Here is a 20,671-nt window from a genome sequence, read left to right as displayed (position 1 = left end):
AAGTTCAAAGCCATCCTGAAATACATAATGAAATTCTGTCTCAAAAAACAAAGCAAGGGACAGGGATTTAGATGAGTGGCACTGTGCCTGCCTTGTAAGCATTAGGTCCTGAGTTCAATCCCCGTAGCAGAAAAAAACCAAAACCAAAACAACAACAAAAAACAGCTTCCAACTCCGCCAAAGTCAATCCAAGGGGCACCAAGGAGAAAGAAATAAAAAGCCACAGAGCTAAAATATATGAAATGCTAACAGTGGTAGTAACAAAATAGATCAATACGGTATTTAGCATATTCAAAGCAGATATAATTAAATCCTAAAAAATAAATGATCAGAGTCTAGAAAAAATACTAATAAAAAAAATAGAAGGGCTAAAGAAAGAGGCACAAATCATGAATGTCCAGCATGGAAAAGAATTGGGAGTTCATAAAAATGTTCCACACAGAAATTCAGATTAAAAATTTTATTGACAGTATGGGTAGCAGAAGGGACCAAGGTGAGGACAGAGTGTCAGATCTATAAGTTACGGCTGTGGCTGGAGACCAATTAATGAGACATCTTAAAAACAAGAGAACATGAAAAATGGATCTAATGGCTGCTATATAATGCAAAGAAGACTAAGATTAACTAGACTTAACGAAAAATCAGAAGACAACACAAAGGGCATAAAAAAAATGGGCTTACAGGAAGTAATGAGAAAACTTTCTAAACATGGGAAAATAACATACAGTTAAATGAGGCATACAGAGCCCCAAATAGCCACGATCAGAAAAGAATCAACCCAAAAGACGTGTCAGTCAAAATACCAGTAATGTAACACAAAAACAGAATCTAAAAAGCAATGAATTACTTATACAGGAAAACCTGTCAGAATTACAGCAGACTTCACAGCACAGTCCTTCTCCTTAAAGTAGAGCTTGGAGTGAAGTGTTTCAAGCCCTAAAAGAAAACAACTTCTAACTCAAACAACAGCAAAATTATCTTTCAAAATTGACAGAGAATTAAGATATTTCCATGATAAAGAGAACCTAAAGAAATTCATGATTACCAAATCAGCACTTCAAAAAATTCTCAAGGATGTCCTAGAAATAGACAAGGAAGCTAACAAGGCCAAAAGCCTAAAAGAATGAAGGCATCAGGCAGGGAAAACAATTAAGTAGAAGAGAAAGAAAGAGAATTAGCAGCAGGAAAATAATACAATGAAAGGAAATAAAATAATACTTATTGGTTTTAACCATCAATGTGAATGGGCTCAATTTGCCAATCAAAAGACACAGATTAGCAGAATGGATCAAGAAATGTGATCCAACAGTTGCTATATGCAAGAAACACATTTAATCCAAAAAGACAGTCATAGACTTAAAGTCAAAGGACAGAAAACAATATTCCACACAATGACTCTGAAAACAAGAAGGAGTAGCTATCCTATTTTCAGAAAAACTGGACTTTAAACCAAAACTGATCAAAAAAGGCAAAGAAGGTCACTACACATTAGTTAAGGGAACCATTCAAAAGGAAGTGTTAACAATTATAAACACATATGCACCAAATAATAGTGCATCCAATTTCATAAAACAAACACTACTGGAAGTGAAAGATCAGATGTCAGTACAATTATAGTAGGAGATTTCGATACCCACTATCACAAATAGATCAACTAAACAAACTAAAAATCAACAACAACAAAAAAATCAGAGTTGAACTTTCAAACAGATGGACTTAATACATATACACAGCATTCTACCCAACAGAATACATGTTCTTGGCAGCACATGGCACTTTCTCCAAAACAGAAAGTATATTAGCAAATTAGGCATTCTTTAATAAATACAAAGCTGGGCATGGTGGCATACACCTGTAAACCCAGCACTCTGGAGGCTGAGGCAGGAGGATCGCTGTGAATTTGAAACCAGCCTGGGCTACATACTGAGTGCCCGGTCAGTCTCAATTACATAGTAAAACCCTGTCTCAGAAGAACCAAAATAAATAAATAAATAAAAAAAATAACTGAAATATCAGCACATATATTATCAGATCATAGTGCAATGAAACTAGATATCGATGGCAAAAGAAACCACCAAAATTATGCAAGCACATGGAAATGAATCAACACACTCAAATAATCAATGGGTCACAGAAGAAATTAAGACAAAAATAAGATAATTCCTATAATTAAACAATAATGCCATTCAACATATCGAAACTTATGGGACACAATGAAAGCAGGCCTAAGAGGGAAGTTTGTAGCTGTGAATGCGCAAATCAGAAAAACAGAGCAAGCCCCCAAATAAATAACTTAATGATGTACCTATCTCAAGATCCGACAGAAATAAGAACAATCTAAATCTAGAGCTAATACAAGGCAGGAAATTATAAAGATCAGAGCAGAAATTCATGAAATGGAGATTTTAAAAAATACAAAGAATCAATGAATCAAAGAGCTGGGCAATTTTACCAGAAAAAATAAAGACACAAATCAATTCAATTAGAAATGAAAAGGATGCAATCATGACAGACACTCCCAAAATCTAGAAAATTACTACCAACTACACATCAGTAAACTGGAGAACTCAGAAGAAACAGAGAGATTCCTAGATATGTGTGAATTACCAAAACTGAACCAAAAAGGCTTAAAAATCCAGAGTAATCCACTCACAGGAAATGAGACAGAAGCAGTGATTTTTTTAAAAAGTGATTTGTACATGGTTAGTACAAATAAAACTGGTACCGAGTCTCCCTCACCCCCCAAAAAACAAACAAGAAAAGCCCATGACCTTAGGATTCACTGCCAAATTCCACAAGAACTTTAGAGAAGATCTAATGTCAATACTACTCAAAGTCTAATGAAACTGAAAGAGAAATAAATACTCCCAAAGTCATTCCTGAAAACTAGCATTACCCTCATTCCAAACCAGATAAAGATCCAAAAAAGAGAACTGCAGGCCAATCGCTAATGTACATAGATACAAAAATCCTCAACAAGATACAGGCAAACAGAATGCACCAAAAAGATCATACACCACGACTAAGTAGGCTTTATCCCAGGGATGCAAGGATGATTCAAAATGCACAAATCAAAAAATGTAATTCATCACATAAACAGAAGCAAGGACAAAAATCACACTTGTCTCAATAAATGCAGAAAAGCCTATGACAAAATCCAACATGTATTCATGATTTAAACTCTGAAGAAAATACATACAGAAGGACCAAATCTCAATCTGATAAAAGCCATTTATGACAAATCTACTACTTGCATTAAATGGGGAAAAAAAAGCTTTCCTGCTAAAATCAGAAACAAAACGAGGATTTTGACTATCATCACTCCTATTTAATATAGTCTTCAAAACATTACAGCAATTAGGTAGGAGAAAGAAATAAAAGGAATATCTATAGGAAGGGAAAAAATCAAAGTATCATTACATAAGGCCCCAAAAATTCCACTAAAAGACTCCTAGAATAATCAAATCCAGGAATATTAGCTGGATACAAAATCAACACATAAAAATCAGTAGGATGAACCCACTGATAAAGAAATTAGAAAAATACCACTTACAATAGCATCAAGAAAAATGAAATACTTAGCAATTAACCTAAAAGAAAGTGAAAGATCTCTACAACAAAAATTATATCATTCTGAAAGAAAAGGAAGCGAAGAGAACATTAGAAAATGGAAAGATATCCCACATTCCTGCATAGACAAAACCAGTATAGTCAAAATGGCCATACTGCCAAAATCGAGAGAGATTTATTGTGATCTCAATCAAAATACCAACAACATGCCTCACAGATCTGGAGAAAACAATCCAAAACTTCATATGGAACCAGAGATCTAGAATGGTAAAAGCAATTATGGGTGACAATAGCAAAGCAAGAGGCATCATAATCCCAGATCTGAAGTTATATATTACAGAGCTACAAGAATAAAAACAGAAATGAGTAACAATGAAACAAAATAAAGAAAGCAGAAACAGCCTCAGACACATTCAACTATTTGATCTTCCACAAAGGGGCCAAAAACATACACTGGAAGAAAGCCACTTTAATAAATGGTGCTGGGAAAACTGGATAACCACATGCAAAAGAATGATTCTAGACCTATATATTCTACTATGTACTAAACTAAAATCAAAATGAATTAAAGATCTAAATGTTAAAACAGAAGCAATCTGCTGGAACATAAAACAGAAGAAACTCTTGAAAACATATGCATAGGCAAGGACTTCCTGAACAGAACCCTAATGGCACAAAAAATAACACAAACAAAGAATCAGCAAATGGGATCATATCAAATTAAAAAGCCTCTGCATCTCAAAGGAAACTAGCAGAGTGAAGCGATAACCTACAGAATGGGGAAAAACTGTTCCAGCTATTCCTCAGAGGACTGACATCTAAATATACAAAGAACTCAAAGCAAATTAGGCCTCCCCCAAATAAAAGACCTAATAAAAAACTGGGCAATTCAAATGAACAGACACTTCTCAGAAGTACATATGACCAATAAATACATGAAAAAAATGTTCGACATCCCTGATCATTAGACAAATGCAAATTAAAACAACATTGAGATACCACTGTCATCCAGAAAAAATGACCATCAAGAAATCAAAAATAACATATGCTGGAGAGGCTAAAGGGTAAAAGCAACTGTTTTAAATCGTCAGTGAGAATGTAAACTAGTACAACCACTATGGAGATCAATATGGAAATTCCTCAAAACACTAAAACTAGAAATTCCACTTGACCCAGCTATTCACCTTCCTGAAAGTTAAAGACATATTACAGTAATGCATGCATACCTATGTTTATAGCAGCACAATTTATAAAAGCTAAATCTGGGAAACATTCTATATGCCCATCAACAGATGGATAAGTAAAGAAAATATAGTATTTGTATACAATAGAGTAGTATTATGCCATAAAGGGATAAGCTTGAGTTGTTTGTAGGTAAATGGATGCACCTCAAGACCATAATGCTAAGTGAAATAAATCAGATATACGTTTAAATATTGCATGGTTTCTCTTATATGGGACCCAATGTATAAATAAAAAGCAAAATAAAAGATAATAGGAAGTAAGGGAGAGTTTTTGTTTTGTTTCATTTTGTTTTTTCCGAATGGAAAGGGTATAAGAGATACAGGGAAGGGAAGGGAAAGAGAAAAACAATTAAAAAAAAAAAGTGAAGAAAAATAGAACTTTTGCAAATGGGAAGGGGAACAAGAGTTGGTGAGAACAGGAAAGGATGGTAGGGGAAGGGGACAAAAAAAAGAATTGAGATGTGTTATGCACATGTACAAACTCCCCATGATAAATGTAATCATTATGTACTACAAACATGCACTAATAATAAACTTTTTTTTTTAAAGCTTCAAAGCAAAAATCTTATAACATTCCCTATCCAGCCTCATGGCCTAGATATACTGGACACCACTGTGGGCATGCAGGGGGCCTGTAGCCACCCTAAATATTATCTTCAGAAAGGCACCACCCATAGTCTCCCCTGGCAACTGTTTACCAACAGGCCTTATCTAGGCAGAGAGAATGGTCAGGACATCATCAGCTTGGGAGTGGAGGCTCCTGCCATTTAGCAAATCAGACCCAGCTGGAGGATAGTGGCACAGCTACACTGACAAGTACATTTAAGATTCAGGTCCATTCCTTGGCCCAGCTGAAATACCCACCACAAGTAGATGCCAGAAAAATAGCAGCAAGTAGATGGGAAGTGAGGACAGACAAGGTAGTAGGATCCATAACAAGAAATAAATGTTACCCAGGAGTCTATACTGTCTTTAGAAGTATCTATTGGGCCAGGGATTTAGCTCAGTGGTGCTGTACCTGCATTGCAAGTGCAAGATCCTGAGTTCAATCCCCAGTACCAAAACACAAAAAACATCTAACTATCATCATGAGTTCTTGAGGTTTCTAATTCACTACTACCACTGACAATTGTTAATTAATCTCACACTTTTTTTTTTTTTTTTTTTGAAAATGGGAACCGAACTCGGGTCCTTGCACTTGCAAGGCAGCGGAACTGCTGAGCTAAATCCCCAGCCCTAATCTCACAGATTCTATAAGAGATAAAAGTTCAGGCTAAAAATGAAGTTAAGAGCTGGGTGTGGTGGTGCACACCTGTGATCCCAGCACTCAGGAAACTGAGGCAGGATTGCTGAGTTTGAGGCCAGCTTGGGCTAGTGAGTTCAAGGCCTGCCTACATAGTAAGACCCTATTAAAAAAAACAAAAAACAAACAAACAAAAACCACAGCAGGTCCAAACAATTGTTTAAAGTAGCACAAAACTGCAGTCTTTGGGTGCTTTGTTAATCCAAGCAAACACTCATACAAATGCAGCAAGCCTGCTGTCTGCTGGGCACTTGCATGGTTTTCAGCAGGAAGAACTCACTGCTCATCAATTTGAGAACAAATTTCCTCCAAGGCAATCTCTCAAAACCCTCAAAATATTCTGTGTGCTACATGTCAACTATAGCAGGTTGTGGTTTTGTGTTTGTTTGTTTTATTTTTCTCACTGAGTTTATTGGTACATTTTAGGTACACAGTAGTTACATTCATCATTGGGATCTTGTACCCTTACATGACAGGTCTTGGTTCTCATCTTTTCCCCTTATCCCTGCCCTCCCTTAACAGGCTGTAGTTTTTAACATCTTATAATTATACCAAATTTTCTAAATTTATCATTTTACAGTTTACCCCAAGCACCACTTGGGCCATGCATTTATTTACATACTGACTATCCCAAGTGTTGCTTGGCATTTCAACCAGTTGATCTTGTATTGAATTATATTTCCTGTTATCTTATAAAAAATTAATGAAAAATTACAGTTTTTGGCCATCCTGTATGTAAATAATTGGACGGGAAAGTGGTTAATAACATTTTACTTCTCTGTATCAATGAAGTCTAAAGCCCTTGAAATCATACAGTACTTTGAAAAAAGAATGACTTTCTTTCATCTTGCTGTTACACACTCTGTGCGTGCGTGTGTGTGTGCCTGTCTGTCTGGTGCTGGGACTCAAACCGAGGGCTTTGTGCAGCTAGGAGAGTGCTCTACTGCTGAACTACGTTTCGCCTTTTTTGTTCTTTTTTCATTTTTGAGATGGAGGTCTTGCCTATGTTGCCCATGCTAGCCTCAAACTCCTAAGCTCAAGCCATTCTCCTGCTTTAGCCTCCAGGGTGCTGGGCAACAGGCAAGTATCGCCATCACAACTCTTCATAAACATACCTTGCCTTGCTCTCCTCCACCAGATGCCAGCGTATGGTCAACCCACTATCATAGGGTATTGAAATGATGGAAACAGAACTCTCTTCAGGGGCACTCTGCCGAAGAGCTTCAAATAACAAGCAGGTATTGTTTTAAAAAGTTAAATCGACTCTTCCAGAGTACTGAAAGTTGCTGTGGAGTTTTCAACATCCTCAGTCTTCTCTGTAAATCTATGCTTGGTAACACATTGTTGGAAGGAATTGCTAAGTAAGGTAAAGGGCAAATCTATCCCCTTCCACTTTGTCACAAAGTCTAATTTTGCAAAATCACCACATGACATCATTTAGAAATCAGAAACTCGGCACATGATATCTGAGGCCTCCTACCTTTAGTCTGGCCTCCACAGAGGCCTTCTTCCGAGCTTCTCTTCGGCGATATTGCTCCACCTTGTCCAGCTGGTCCGGGCGCTGGAGCATCCCAGCAACCCTCTGGACTGCTGTTGCCACAGCCTCCCGGTCTGTCTCCTTCATGGCCAATGAGCAGGTGTGATCTGCCCTCGTGTCATACCCCAGACAGCCTGTGTATGTGGAAGGAGGAACATTAGGCAAGCAAAAACCTTGGGATTAAACCTCCCCTTCAACAGCCAAGTGCACACACTGGAAGTATGTCCAAGATGCTTAATACAGCAAACCTGAATCAAAACTGAACTTGGATTATACGATCTTTAACAAAATGACAAACCTTTGAGACTCAAGCACAGGAAAGTCTGTCCTTAATGGGGAAGTGGGGGGATCTCACAGGCATGAGATATGGGCACAGAGGTTGTCTACACTTCCCCAACCACTTCCCACACCAAGTCCTCTCTACGGCACTTCTCCCCCACAGTGTGGCCGTGCCTGTGGAGCAGCTGTATAAGGATGCTTCAGAAAAAGACACACATCCCTCACTTCCTGTAGTGGACAAGCACAAGTCCTGTGACTTCTCCTCAAAAATAACCAGTCTTGGCTATCAAAAATACCATTTCCAATCTTTTTTTTTTGGTTCCTGGGATTGAACTCGGGAACTTGCGTTTACAAGGCAGGCAGCAGAATCACTGAGCTAAATCCCTGGCCCACCATTTCCAATCTTTAACAGCCTTCAAAGCAAAGGTGAGAGGGTAGAAGTCACATGACTCCTTTTGTTCAGATACGGTAGACAGAGCACAGATGCTTAGAATATCAGGCTGCATTACATCCCAGTGCCAACATTATCCTAGATGTGGAGCTGTTTGCTGAGCACGTGGCAAATGAGGGAACACAACCAACATTTGTTCCCCTTGATTTGAGCTATTTAACTTCCTCTTTATAGACATAAAAAAGACGCACTTTGTAGAATTTTTCACTCCCCATTACCACGTTTTCCAAAAAACACTGAAATCCATGGTGGTTTTCCAGTTAACAATTCCTCCCATCTGTACACACTGCATCTCCTCTCACTTCTCTCTCAAATGGAACAACACTGTAAACCACTATTTCTTCAGATTATGAAACCAGGTACACCAATGCAGAAAATTTGAGTAAGACAGAAAAACACAAAGATGCCAGAGGAAAACACTTCAAAGAGGGCTTGTTTCCTCCCAATTCTTTTCTTTCCATTTCTTTGTAAGTGGAGATTCCACTGTGTGTGCGTTTTTTGTGTCTGTTTTCTTGTTTTGCTTTGACATGTTATCTCAATACTTCCACCGACATTAAAATCGCTGATTCTGAGTCACAGGGCTGGGTGTTAAACTCGAGAAATGGATATCCAACCACTCTGATGGACACACAGTAAGGTTGTCTGACCATCTCAATGATAGATTAAAGTCTGCCACCTCTCCTACCACCTTCTCTGGGAGGGCAGCCCGGGCAGTGGCACCCAGCCAACTAGCAAAACACACCCAACAAAGAATCTGCCAGAAACGAGAAAACAGAAAAATCTAAAGGCAGAAAGCTTGAACGACAGGTTCTAATTACAGCCTTTAAACTATCGAATTTAGGGGCTCTGAAGTCAGGAGCAGAGGCCGAGGTTTGCCTCCTTTGCAGAGCGTTCAGTTAGAGTCACCCTACCACGAGGACACCGCAGAGAGAGAGGACCGCACAGCGAGGGTGTCGCCCCACAGGGAAGGGAACTCCACCGCGGGGACACACAACAAGGAAGGGGGACCCACCGCGGGAACACCCGCACAGACAGAAAAGCAGCTCCTACCGCGGGGACACCGCTCAGAGCTGGGCAATCTCCGGGTAGGGACACCCCACGCAGGGCCGCCCCACGGGAACGGGAACCCGAATGCAGGGCCGCCCACAGGGAAGCACAGCTTCCAAAGAGGTCACTGCAAATTGGCCCCGCTGCGCCTCACGCTGCGGGCGCCCCGGAAGGAAAGAGAAGGAGACCCGCGAGCTCCCCGGAGTTCCCTCCGCAGTCAGATGGAACGCGCCTCACCGTCCGCGCCGCCACAGCTACAGAAGCCCACACCGGAAGTGGGCAGTAACAAACACTTCCGTTTCCGGCGCCGGGCCGGAAGGGCGGAGGAGGGAGCCGCTGAGGGTCGGGTGGGAGCCAAGTGGACCTTCGCTGTGGACCCGGACTGGGGTCGCTGCCTACGAGCCGGAGGACGTCAGGACCGGTTGCCCGCGCTCCTCTGGGATTGCTCCAGGCCTCCACGTCTTCTCCTCTGTGTTCTTGGCAGGCCCCGAACGTCTGCCTAATCCTAACCCTCCGCCCCTTCCTCCTGGCCTCTCCAGTATTTCGTGTGTTCCACTTCCTCCTTCTTCCAACACGGAGTAGACCTTGCTATAGTCTGATGCTGTAGCCTGGTGCTCCCCAAGACCCGCGACTGGTGCAGGGCAGGCATGCAGTGAATGAATCAACAATATGGATAACAGGCGGTAACCTGCCACTAACTGCCACCCACCGACACCTGGAAACGAGGAGCGCAGACAGATCGGGACCCGGCAGGACAGCTGTGGGGTCCGAGCGGCGGCGGGGGGGGGCACCCTTCGGGGGCAGAAGGGTCCCCGAGTTACTGCTTTGGAACTGCGTTTTGCCTGGGCAAAAACAACAGGTGCTCAGCGACCAAGATTTCAGGGTTTGTTGTGGGGACTCTTCTTGCCTTTACATGCCCACTCAAGATATCGACTGCTGTGTTACCAACCGCTAGATAGTACTGCACTTCTGAAAATCAACCAGGATGGTACAGAATGAATGGTCTGAAGGTGGCAGGGAGGGGAGCTGGAGGAAAGGACCCCTACCCCAACACAACCACAAACTGCCCGCCTGCTGAAGATGGCCCCTAGCTTTAGGATTTCATCTTTACCTACTAACTTCTGAAAATGTAGCTACAAATTGAGCAATGGAGAAATGTAAAAAGTTAAAATTATGATTGAAATTAAAACTGTAAAGATGTTTTGAAACTAATGAAAACATGTTTGCCAAAATGAAGCATTAGGACTCTTACCCAAAATATGGCAGCATTTGACATTAAGAGACACCTACTATCAAGGTCTGGTTGGGTTTGAAGTAGGCCTCCCAGATAACTTCCTAAGTTCACCAGGCTGGTTGGAGATTAAATATTTTATTGAAGGATTTAAATTCTTTTTCATTACAACTCTTTAAAAAAGATTTAAAAATCTTTCTTGGGCCAGGGATTTGGCTCAGTGGTTCCACCTCCTGCCTCACAAGCACAAGGGCCAGAGTTTGATCCCCAGTACCAAAAAAAAAAAAAAAAACCTGATTTATTTTTGTTAGACTAAATAATGGGATAACCTCTTGTGCCACACCCAGGAATATTTGATAGATATAATGAGCATCCTTTTGAGCAGAGGAGGGAGGAGAGTCTGCTACCCTGGAGCAGGCTTCTGGAAATAAGTGAGGGCCCCAGGGCCCACCTGTGGGTTTTTATAGGGGAGGAGGTTTACGCTCCCAGCAGGTGGTGAGCAGACAGGTACCCTTGGATAAAGCCCATATACCCAAATGGGACATCCTCAGTGAAAGGCTCTTCCTAAAAACAAACAGCTTCTGCATCAGGGGTGATGCCAAGACTGGCCAGGCTCAGAGCTTAGATTCCCTGCAGAGCAAACCCAAGAGACTTCTTGGGGCCCTTCTCAACCCGGACAGAAGGTGGGTGCATCTGAAATCTGGGTCTACTGGGAGGACAGAGATCTTGCTGCAGCTTGATGTTTTCAGATGTGTACATTAAGGAAGAACTGTAGCTTCCAAATAAAGAAGGAAGAGCAAAGGCAATTCTGGACAGGGTAGAAGAGGACAGATCATATGTGACTGAAAGCACAGCTTAAGAAGTAGAAATATCCTCAGATAATTAGAACATAAATGGATTAAAAACAGTGAAATGGTTCTTTTTAAGATAACATCTGAAACATGAACAGAAGGGTTATGAATAGAGGGGGTTGACACACCAGCTGTGAGCCCTCTGGAAGACTGGGGGGCATAATATTATCCTAATGCATGGGTTTTGCTGGCAAAAGCCATGGCTAAAGACAATTATGAGGATAGAAACACATAAGCCATAAAGAAAAGGATAAAGAGTTTGCTATGCTGGGCCAGGATTTAGCTCTGTGGTTCTGGCGCCTGCCTCCCAAGCACAAAGACCCAAGTTTGATCCCTGGTACCAAGAAAAAAAAATTGCTATGCTGAAACTTTAAGCTGGGCATAGTGACATGCACCTGAAATCCCAGGACCCTGGGAAGCTGAGGCAGGAGGACCAAAAGTTCAAATCCAGGCTGAGTAACTTAGAAACAGTGGCACCCTGTTTCAAACAAATTTTTGAAGGGCTGGGGATATAGCTTAAGTGTAAAGGCCCTGGGCCCAATCCCCAGTACCACAATAGAAACAAAAATTAAATTATTGTATGATATAAGAAAAATACCCTTAAATGCAAGGACAAGCCACAGGCAGAAAGAAAACACTGGAATGTTTGTAACTGACCAGAGATTGCTATCTAGAATACAAAAACTCCTGCAAACTAACTCCCAAGGGCAAACAAGTACAGCAAGAATCCTGGCTCCTGATGTAGAAACCTGGGGCAGTTGGTGCCCCCATCAGCCCTGGCTTCAGCCCAGCCCCAGCTGGAGGTTTTGGTCCACAAATGAGGCCTCTACCTAGGCCTGCCGGGTCCTGTCCAGAACTGTGCCTCCTGCCTTCCACTTGTCCCTCCCACCCTCTGCCCTTCAGCTCCAGCCATCCCTATCTCCCCAATAAAAGCACTCCCTAGTACCCGGGCCACACCCACCTATATGCATTTCCTGTGGTTGGTAGTTATCTGCATCCCTTCCATCATGCTCATGCACACATGAGTGCACACATCACACAGGCACAGGTCTGGGCACATCACAGCTCTGACCCATCCTTGTCCTCCCAAATGTGTTCACACTGTACTCAGCAGGGACTCAACAGATGATGAGTGAATAAATGAACTACACATTTCACTTTGCAGAAGTCCAGAACCAGGTGTTGGGAGAGTGATGCCAAGGATGCAGCCCTGTAAGATTAGGCAGCAACTAGTATGCTGGGACCCTGAGCCCTGTCCTCCCAGTGCCTCACATGCACATGGTGGAGGCAATTGCTCTGTCAATGGAGATCAGAAGTGTCTCCCCATATCTACCCAGGGAAGCCAGGGAGATGGTGGGGTGGGCCTGTCTAGATATCCAGTCTCCACAGTCGATCTGGCCGTGGCAGGGGGACCTGGTGTCAGGGAGCTGGGCTGGCTTGACTGCGGATGAGAGGTCTGGGTGCAGACCTGGTGTGACATGAGTGGTTGGCTTGGCAGTGGCCGGAGAGGAGGGAATGTGTAGCCTCAGCTTCACTGGCTGCCGACAAGGGGCAACTTGACCAAAGGAAATGAAGGCTTCCCAGACCCTTGTCACCCATATCCTGCAACATGGTTCCCCAGAGTCTCTAGCTCTATTGCTCCTATGGGATAGTTCCAGTCTAGAGTGTCCTGAGGAGGGAAAGTGGCTAAAGGTGAGGTTCCCGCCCCCAGTGATCTTCAGCTGTAGCTGTTCTACTCTGATCACCACCTCACCTCTGCCTGCTGGTAAGGGGCTGCCTTAGACTAAATCCAACATGGCTCTGAGAAGATAAGGTGACTTCATGTGGAAAATCAGGTAGACATTCCCAGTCACACAAGTATATATGAACACGTGATTTATTTTCCATTAATTTTGCAAATTTAATACAAACCACAGTATAAGAAATACATCTCCATCTTCTTTTGAAAATAAGAAATATATCTGGAAAGAAGGCACTGAGAAAACAGCACAGAGAGCTGCTTTTATAATGTCTGCTTAAGACTTCACTAGGCCAGTCTGGACACTAATCTTCTTGTAGTAGCAACTGTAACATAAGATATAACTTGTATTTATTCTCCCTTTCATCCCCCTCCACATTATATTTGATTTTGACACTCAGCTATTTAGGCAGAAACTATACACCACAGGAAAGCGTTTGCCTGGAGTTAGTGCTAACAGTGACACCCTGAAGCAGAAGCTGCACCTTGCACACCCATCATCACCTGCCCACATGAGTTTTCAGGAGGCATACGGCACCTAACCACAAAGATGCTGAACCAGGGGATCTGCTGCCTGGATGCAGCCCTGGCCCTGTGTGTCCAAGGCCCGTGGTATGATACGGCATCCAAGCCTGCAGAACTGAGGTCCAGATGCCAGGCTCATTGTCCACCAAGCATGGCCTGCAGGCAGCTCACAGCTTGTCCTGGGTCTGCTGTCCTGTCAAGGGGCACAGTTGAGGCATATGTGAAAGGATGGGGCAGGGCAGGCAGAGTGGCCTGGCCAGCAGGGATCTCTGGGCTTTAGGAGTCTGCAGCTCTCCTTTGGTCACATACCTTTGGCAGACTTACAAGGATGTCTCTTAATTCCACCTTCCTGGTCTCAGGTTTTTTCAATTCCCAACACTCTAGACACGGTACACACGTGCACTGCCAGAATGCTACACATGTGCAGTACCAGATGTTACATGCATGCAGTGTTGGACATATTACATACATGCAGTGCTGTCTGCTGTACCCTCTGCCCCTCATCTGCTTTGTGCAGGGCGAGCCTGGGCAGCAGTACTTATGATGAGGCAGTCTGAGGACAGGGATTCAGCCTCACCCTCTGGAAAGGCAGCACAATGTCACACACTCTTGGCCATGCCTTCTGCGAGGGGCAGCAGGTCTGAATACATACAGAGCTCTCCATGGTCTAGTGTGGGACACTGGGTTAGAGCTGGGAAGGAGGATGATTCTGAAACCCACTCCTTAGCACTCATTCCATAAATGTCCAGAGAGCAGATATCAGATATATTTGCAAGGAAACTGGGGTGCAAGGAGATCCTGGGCCAGCAAGAAGGAAGGGAGGCAAGGCAGGTGCCAGCTTCCAGGACTGGGCCACCATCCCAACTTCTGCTTCAGGTGAGAGAGATGCTGGTGGAGGTGGAGGGCATGAGTGTGCATAACACTTATGACAGCACAGCTCCTGTGTCACTTTTGAAGCCTACTGTGGTCTGGGCAAAGATGTGAGAGTCCTTGAATGACCAGTCTCTTGAACCTGGGCCTGTGTGATCATCTTCAGCCCCCTCTTGGGCTCACCATGAGTCTTCCTGAAAGGCAGCTCAGGGGCTGGGCAGATAACATCCTACCAACCCAAGCCAATCTGTGACAAGGTGAACGTGTATCTGCCAAACAGGTTCCACAGTAAATGGGCTGATCCCTGGCCCCCCAAGCCACAGGGAGAGCTGTGCTGAAGAGATGACAGCCTTGCTACTGGATACCTCTGCTTGTGGGAGCCCTACACTAAGGAGGGCAAAGCCACCCATAGGGAGCTAGTTGTGCCACCAGCTGTAAGCTACCTCGAGGGTGAATGTGGCAACCTCCTTTTCTGAGGCATGCTTTAAATCCAAGTTTCCTACTGTCATAGTGGATTGCCTTCCACTACAATTTTTAAGGCATAGCAGACACCTGTCTGTCTAAGTCTTCATAGGGTGATGGTGAGGTCCCCACTGGAAAGCACTGTGGTCCCAGCCACTTGATCTCTTCTCTGTGTCTGCTGCCTGATGCTGTGAGCCTCACTGCATGATGTGTCGGGAACAAAGACACACCAGAGCTGTTCATAGGCCATGGGAAACAAGGAACAGGTATTACCCTGTCCACCTCTATGCTGAGGGTGGCCTCAAACTGACTGGGAGCACTGTAGGGAGGGACAGGAGCTGGGGTGGCACCCTTGTCCCACTGGAACTTTTTAGGTTGCACCATGGTGGACTCAATGCCAGCTTCCCTTATGGGGTTCTCTTCCTGGTTATGCTGTGCTGCCATCTGGCATCCCTTGGCTGCCATATGGCACAGGTGGGGGTGGCAGAGAGCTCAGAAGCCAGCAACTTCCTCAGGACAGGGCTTGTTGCCCTTTGGGCACTGGATACTGTTGGCTGCTTCCTTAATCATTTTAATTCTTCAAGGAAATGCTGTCCTACTTGAATAGGCTGTATGTAAGAACTTTCATGATATCAAGTTCAGAATGCTTGTGCCCCCACATAGGCTCAGTCACCGGTTGCACTCCTGAAATTGCAAAGGGTGTCACTAGATCATGTCCCCTGTCGAGGGGCTGGGAACCCAGGTCTGAGATGGCTGCAGGTGTTTCCAGGAGGATGTGGCAGTAGCTCTACAGCATAAAAGGAGCCTCGGGGGCACTGGGTGGAATCCTCACAGCAGAAGCACTTTTGGGGAAGACTCCAGGTACAGCACCCTGGCCAGTTGCAGCCCACGGGGGTGAGTCTAGGGGCTCACGCTTGACCACTGGTGTGACTTCTGGTGCCCTGCACTCACTGTGGCCCAGGGTGCAGAAGTGGCGGGACGACCCCAGCTCCAGACAGGAGTTGTGTGCAGGGCAAGACGGGGCCAGCTCCTGGTAGGGCCCAGCAGTGACCTTACTCTGAGGGTGGGCTGCAAGCACACCCACACTGAGGGGCTGGCTGTAGACCTGGTGCCTGCACTCTGGCTCTGCTTTCAGGTGCATCCTGGTGGGGAAAGTGACCAGATGTCTCTTGGTGATATCACTGGCTCCCAGCCACACTTGGCTAGGGGTGCAGTCTTCTGCTATGTCCTCCGACTCCGAGTCATTTTCCATCTTTATTGGTACCTCCAGTGCCAGCAGGGGATTGCATGTGGCACCAGGGGGCATCGGCAGGCCAGCAGGCTTTGAGTCCTCTGTGCAGTAGCCTCCAGAGGTGAAACGCTGTGCTCTGGTGCGGTAAGTGGGTAGGGGCGCCTGGCCCTGATAGACATCCCGCCAGGCTCTGCTCATCCGGCCACAGTAGGTGCTGGGGACATGGCCTGGAGGATTTCTGAAGGTAGCCAGGCTGCTGGCACTGAACATGCCCTCAGTGCCTGGGTGAGGCAGGCAGGAGCCTGGGGATGCTGCACACATGGAAAGGGGCTCACTCCTGCCCGGCAGCGGCTTCAGCTTGGTGCCACCATCCTGCTCACACTTTTCTGTCGTCCAGTTCTGGAATCTTCCGGGTGCCGGTGTGTCTGGACGGCAATTGTACACATGCATCTCCCTCCGTGTCCTCCCTCCTGTGGAGCCATTCAGCACCCTCTCCTGTTCTGTTTCATCTCTGTCCCTGCAGAGTGATGGATGTAGGACAGCAAGACTGAGACATGGTAAGGAGCAAGGGTAACACTGGCTAAATGTGAGCCAGGCCAATGCCTCAATGCCCCTTTCAGCTCCTGGAAATCTTTGAGGCAGTGCAGAACCACCTCTCACTACACCTTCTCCCTCTTACCCCCTCAACCAGTGCCTGGTGGGGATCAGAGGGCTGGGGGTTGCAGGAAGAAGCCATTTCTCAGGGAGGCCTCAGACATAACCAATGCTGTTTTGCCCAAACACAAACCAACACAATACTGTGTGCATCAGATTGTCTCCTCTGTGAGGAGACCCTGGCCAGGGCAACGTGCAGCATCCAATCTGGGAAGGGTATCAGCTAGTCAGGACAGGGCACACACGGCTTGGGGTGGGGCAGGGAGGTGGCCTGCAGGAGGGACAGAGACTACAGATGCTGTCCAGGCTGGGACAGCAGTGCAGCACTGTTAGGAATCCAGGCCCTATCCTCAAGGTAGGCTCATGGTGACTCCACCAAGGGATAAGTAGCCTGGTACCACTTACCTTGTTGCCCCCTTGGAATCCAGGATGAGGTCTATGCCACCTCTGAAGCAGTGGCACCGAGCCCTGGCTGGGACCCGGGCCCAGTGGCAGGCATCTGTTTGTGCCCTGAATGCTGAGATGCTATTTTCACCATTGGTCCTTCCTGTTAGGGTTAAGAGGAGAGAAAGCAATCACCCTATGATTGGAGGAGTCAAGCTGTTCTCAGCTTGAAGAGGACCTGGGTGACAGGAACAGGTGCTGTCCTCCGTGGGATGTACCTTGTGACCTTCCACATGGTATTTCCTTGGAATACTCAGGGTTACTGCAGGGTATAGGAAGAGGGGACAGAGAGGAGGTCTCTGAGGAACAAAAGCCCATTTTATTCATTTAGAAAAAATGAGATTTAGAACTTTAAACAGTACCTGCTAAGTAGCTGGGTTTTCTGTGAAGTTCTGGTTCACACAGACTCATGGTCGCTTTTGCCCTATAAAGAACAGATCATAGCCAAATAATTGATGGAAGGGATTAACAATGGCTGGCATCCCGGGCCTGTCTGCCTGAATGGCAAAGATAGAAACAGCAGCTCACACTTTTCAAGTCTTTACAGCTTAAAAGTCTTGGTTACAGATGGCTGAAAATTCTTAATCATGTCACTTTGTGGGCCAATAAAATGCAAGAGAATTTGTTTCAGAGTGTAGATATGCATATAAGATGGGTTTTAGAGCTCATATATTTTCTTGGACAGCCAAAACAAGACAGCCTGTTCTTATATTCTAGAAAGTAACTATGAAAGACAAACACTTCCCAGGGAAATGTGCCTGTGTTACACAGATTATAATCTTGAATCATTCTTATGTCTTCGACTTTATTTTGTAAGAACTAAAAGGTGGCTTGTCTGGTGCTGCCCTGCTAGAGGTGCCAAAGTTGGGGTTCACTCCCCATCCACTTGGCTGACCTCTCCATGAGGGGTCTCTGCAGAGAGACCAGAGGCCTCTTGGGGAATGTGTGGCGAAGTCTCATTCACGCCGTATGTGTCTACAGACAGTCACAAAATTGTGGCAAGGACTGATTTGGGTTGTTTTGTTTGTTTGTTTGTTTGTTAGGGGATTTTTTTTTCTTTTTTCTTTTTTGGTATCAGAAATCAAATCCAGAGCCTTGTACATGCTAGGGAGGTGCTGCACCACTAATCTATGTCTCCAGAACACGAATCAGGCTTAGAAAGAAATTTTAGCAAGTAGCAAAAGCATGCAGCAGGCTCCTGGAGTAAAGAGAACAGCAGCCTGTGACAAAGCCAGCAAGTGACAATGTGCTTCGCACAACCACTGTGGGAGCTTCCAGTGGGAGCTTCGGCCTCCAGCTTGACCCCATGTCACTACACTCAGGGTAGACGACCAACCGTGGGGTGCATGCTGGAGATCAGTGTTAAACCTGTGTCAGAGCAGGTGATGTTCTCTACCCTGGGGTGAGGTGGGGTCCATACTCTCTGTCCTCCTGACTCCTATTTCCACATCTGCCTGCACAGCTGGGGCCCTCCCAAAGCCTGGGCAGGCAGGACAGGCATCCAGTGCAGTATGACGAACAACCTGCACTGCACCACCTGGGCCCCAGGGTGACCATTGGCACTTCCTACCTGGGCCCCACTGGAGAAGGCTGCTTAGAACTCCCCTCAGCTTGATTTTAGGGCAGTAAAAATATACAGGAAGCAGAAGCCTCACTGGATAAAAACAGCCAAATCAGCTTTAAAATCAGAAGATTCAGTGAGTAAAGGCGCAGGGCATCAAGGGCACTGCGCAGGGCCCACCTGGCAGCTGCAGAGTCCCACGCCCTAGCCTCCCCCTGAGCTCCACATTGGGTGGGGTCCACCTGGCAGGCACGAAGCTGGCCATTTATCTTTGTACCTTCTTCCCTTACAGTTGTTTTTCCTTTCATATGTTGTGTCTTTAAAAATAGAAATTTGATTCTAGAATGTCCTGCAGTCTGCTCTTCTCGGCATTCTGACTCCAGCTCCACCCAGCACGCAACCAGAGAGGCAGTAAGGGCAGAGGGATGAATACCCGCAAGAATAAGGAGGGTGAGGAGAGCAGCACCACAGAGGGAGCCCTCACATGGCCCTGCGGTCTACACAGAGCTTAGGGAAGGTAAAGGTGAGTTGTGGTGTGGGAGGGGTGGACTTCCACCCCCGGGGAACTTCCAGCATCATAGGGGCACTCCTACAGCAGGGCTATCGGGACAGCAGGCGTGTGATAGGTCTGGCATCAAGTGCCTTCCACGGAGGAGGGCAGAAGCAGGCAGGTCGAAGTAGTCTATGCAGAGGGAGGGGAGCCAGGCTGAGCCCTCAGGCCTGACCCAGGCTTGAATATGACAAAAGAGACTTAATGTTGGAGAGTTGAGAGCTGCAGGTGGAACCAAAAGCCAAAGCAAAGCCCAGCACAGATAGGTCCAATAGCAGCCAGAGTTTAAGGGAACAGGGCAATCTGCTGCCAGTGACAGCATTACTAAAGATAGAATGCTCTGAAGAAAGGAGGAGACAATTGCATACAGGCTGCATTGCTGGCCTGTTGTGAATGTTCCTGCAAAGTTATCTGGATTGAGATGTATCTGGAAATCATGATCAGAGTGACTGTGCAGCCAGGGGAAGGGCAGGGGTTACAGGATTTGTGTCAGTAGTGCAGGAAGTCTGCTAGTGCTCCTCGGAACGCCTTGTCTGGACTGTGTGGTGGCAAGTCCCCTCCCGGGGGTCTCTGCAACCTTGAGAAGTTGTGGGTGGACTGCAGTAGATTCAAGTCCAGCTTAGCTCACCGAGTTATTGGCCTGTGTGGTGGGCGTGGTCTACCTGTCAGGTGGGGCTTGGAGGCACTGTACCAATGGGGCCCAGACATACTAGGGTCAGGAAGGAACAGCAGGCTGAGTGCCACCTCTTACAACGGCCCCTCAAGGTGCAGCTGCCTCTCTGGAAACCGAGTAGGTGGGGGAGGTGGCTCAGGGCACACGGGTACAAAGGCTCCAGGATGCCTTCAACTCCTGCTTACCTTGTGTCCGTCATGGCTGCCACCTCTGCCCGGTGCTTCGCCCTCAGATATGCACTCTTCATTTTCGTCTCCGCTGCGGAGGGCAGGAGGACCGGCACCACAGTGCAGAACAGTGAGAGCCGTGGGGGCAGGGCCGTTCCCGACGGCGCCTTCTTCTTCTGCCCCAACAAGAATCTTAGTTTTCCTTGAAACTGCATCGTCTGACATTTTAAAGACAGAAAGCTGTGTTCGTGGAATGAACTGGAGACTTGGGGAGGATGCAGAA

At 45.7% G+C, this 20,671-nt stretch overlaps 2 protein-coding genes across 6 annotated transcripts in view; both read right to left on the bottom strand.

Annotated features, from left to right (window-relative positions):
- Exoc3 (exocyst complex component 3) overlaps positions 1–9,815 on the bottom strand; it is a 33,683-nt gene extending 23,868 nt beyond the window's left edge. The window contains exons 1-2 of one of the 3 annotated variants that reach the window (XM_010603526.3): positions 9,669–9,815; positions 7,598–7,788 (exon numbers count right to left, since the gene is read on the bottom strand). In XM_010603526.3, the coding sequence (XP_010601828.1) occupies positions 7,598–7,741 (144 nt within the window). In that variant the 5' untranslated portion in view covers positions 7,742–7,788; positions 9,669–9,815. Of the gene's footprint in view, positions 1–7,597; positions 7,789–9,434; positions 9,556–9,668 lie in introns of those variants that run through there. The other 2 variants (XM_010603667.3, XM_010603610.3) reach the window with 2 other exon arrangements.
- Positions 9,816–13,529: 3,714 nt separating this feature from the next.
- The window catches only part of Ahrr (aryl-hydrocarbon receptor repressor), a 92,003-nt gene continuing 84,861 nt past the window's right edge, over positions 13,530–20,671 (bottom strand). For all 3 annotated transcript variants that reach the window (XM_033767210.1, XM_010603832.2, XM_010603910.2), the window contains 4 exons: positions 20,407–20,606; positions 17,800–17,861; positions 17,399–17,540; positions 13,530–16,856 (listed from right to left, as the gene is read on the bottom strand). In XM_033767210.1, the coding sequence (XP_033623101.1) occupies positions 15,896–16,856; positions 17,399–17,540; positions 17,800–17,861; positions 20,407–20,606 (1,365 nt within the window). In that variant the 3' untranslated portion in view covers positions 13,530–15,895. The remainder of the gene's footprint in view (positions 16,857–17,398; positions 17,541–17,799; positions 17,862–20,406; positions 20,607–20,671) is intronic.

Source organism: Fukomys damarensis, unplaced genomic scaffold, assembly GCF_012274545.1.
Source record: "Fukomys damarensis isolate Sample0158 unplaced genomic scaffold, DMR_v1.0_HiC HiC_scaffold_1, whole genome shotgun sequence".
Taxonomy (NCBI): Eukaryota; Metazoa; Chordata; class Mammalia; order Rodentia; family Bathyergidae; genus Fukomys; species Fukomys damarensis.
The sequence above is the reverse complement of the archived record's forward strand: the minus strand, read 5'-3'. Positions and strand labels throughout refer to the sequence as shown.